The 563-nt window shown below is 33.0% G+C and overlaps 1 protein-coding gene across 1 annotated transcript in view; it reads left to right on the top strand.

Annotated features, from left to right (window-relative positions):
• EMWEY_00030770 (hypothetical protein, conserved) overlaps positions 1–84 on the top strand; it is a gene marked incomplete at both ends in the record, with an annotated part of 3,028 nt that extends 2,944 nt beyond the window's left edge. Inside the window, one exon of the mRNA XM_013481658.1 lies at positions 71–84. Within this exon, the coding sequence (XP_013337112.1) occupies positions 71–84 (14 nt within the window). The remainder of the gene's footprint in view (positions 1–70) is intronic.
• Positions 85–563: the final 479 nt, after the last annotated feature.

Here is a 563-nt window from a genome sequence, read left to right as displayed (position 1 = left end):
TAGTTAATTAGGGTTTAGGGTTTATTTAGGGTTTAGGGTTTAGGGTTTAGGGTTTGTGTGTATTGTGCAGAAACCCTAATGTGAGTTTTGCATTGCTGCAATCGGGCGGTCATCTACTAACCCTAGCAGGTAATTACTCCCTTATTTATTTATTTATTATTTATTTTATTTATTTATTTATTTATTTATTTATTTATTTATTTATTTATTTATTTATTTATTTATTTATTCTTTTTTTTTTTTAGGGTTTTTTCCTCGTTTTTGGTTCGTTAAGACGGCAATTGAATTTTGTTTTTCTTCTCTTGAGGCATTCAGAATCAGAGGAGATAAACCCTAAACCCTAACCCCTAAACCCTAAACCCTAAACCCTAAACCCTTAATGCAGGTAAAGGAATAAGTTATAAATTCTATACAATCAATGGAGATTAACGGTAAACCCTAAACCCTCAGCATACCAACGAGACTAATGATTAACCCTAAACCCTAAACCCTAAACCCTAAGGGACTTCACGGTCTACCTTGCGAAGTTATAAGTTGAGGGTTTAGGGTTTAGGGTTTATCTC

Source organism: Eimeria maxima, genomic scaffold, assembly GCF_000499605.1.
Source record: "Eimeria maxima Weybridge genomic scaffold, Emw_scaff379, whole genome shotgun sequence".
In the NCBI taxonomy this organism is placed as follows: Eukaryota; Apicomplexa; class Conoidasida; order Eucoccidiorida; family Eimeriidae; genus Eimeria; species Eimeria maxima.
Note: the sequence above shows the minus strand (reverse complement) of the source record. Positions and strands in the feature narration are given on the sequence as shown.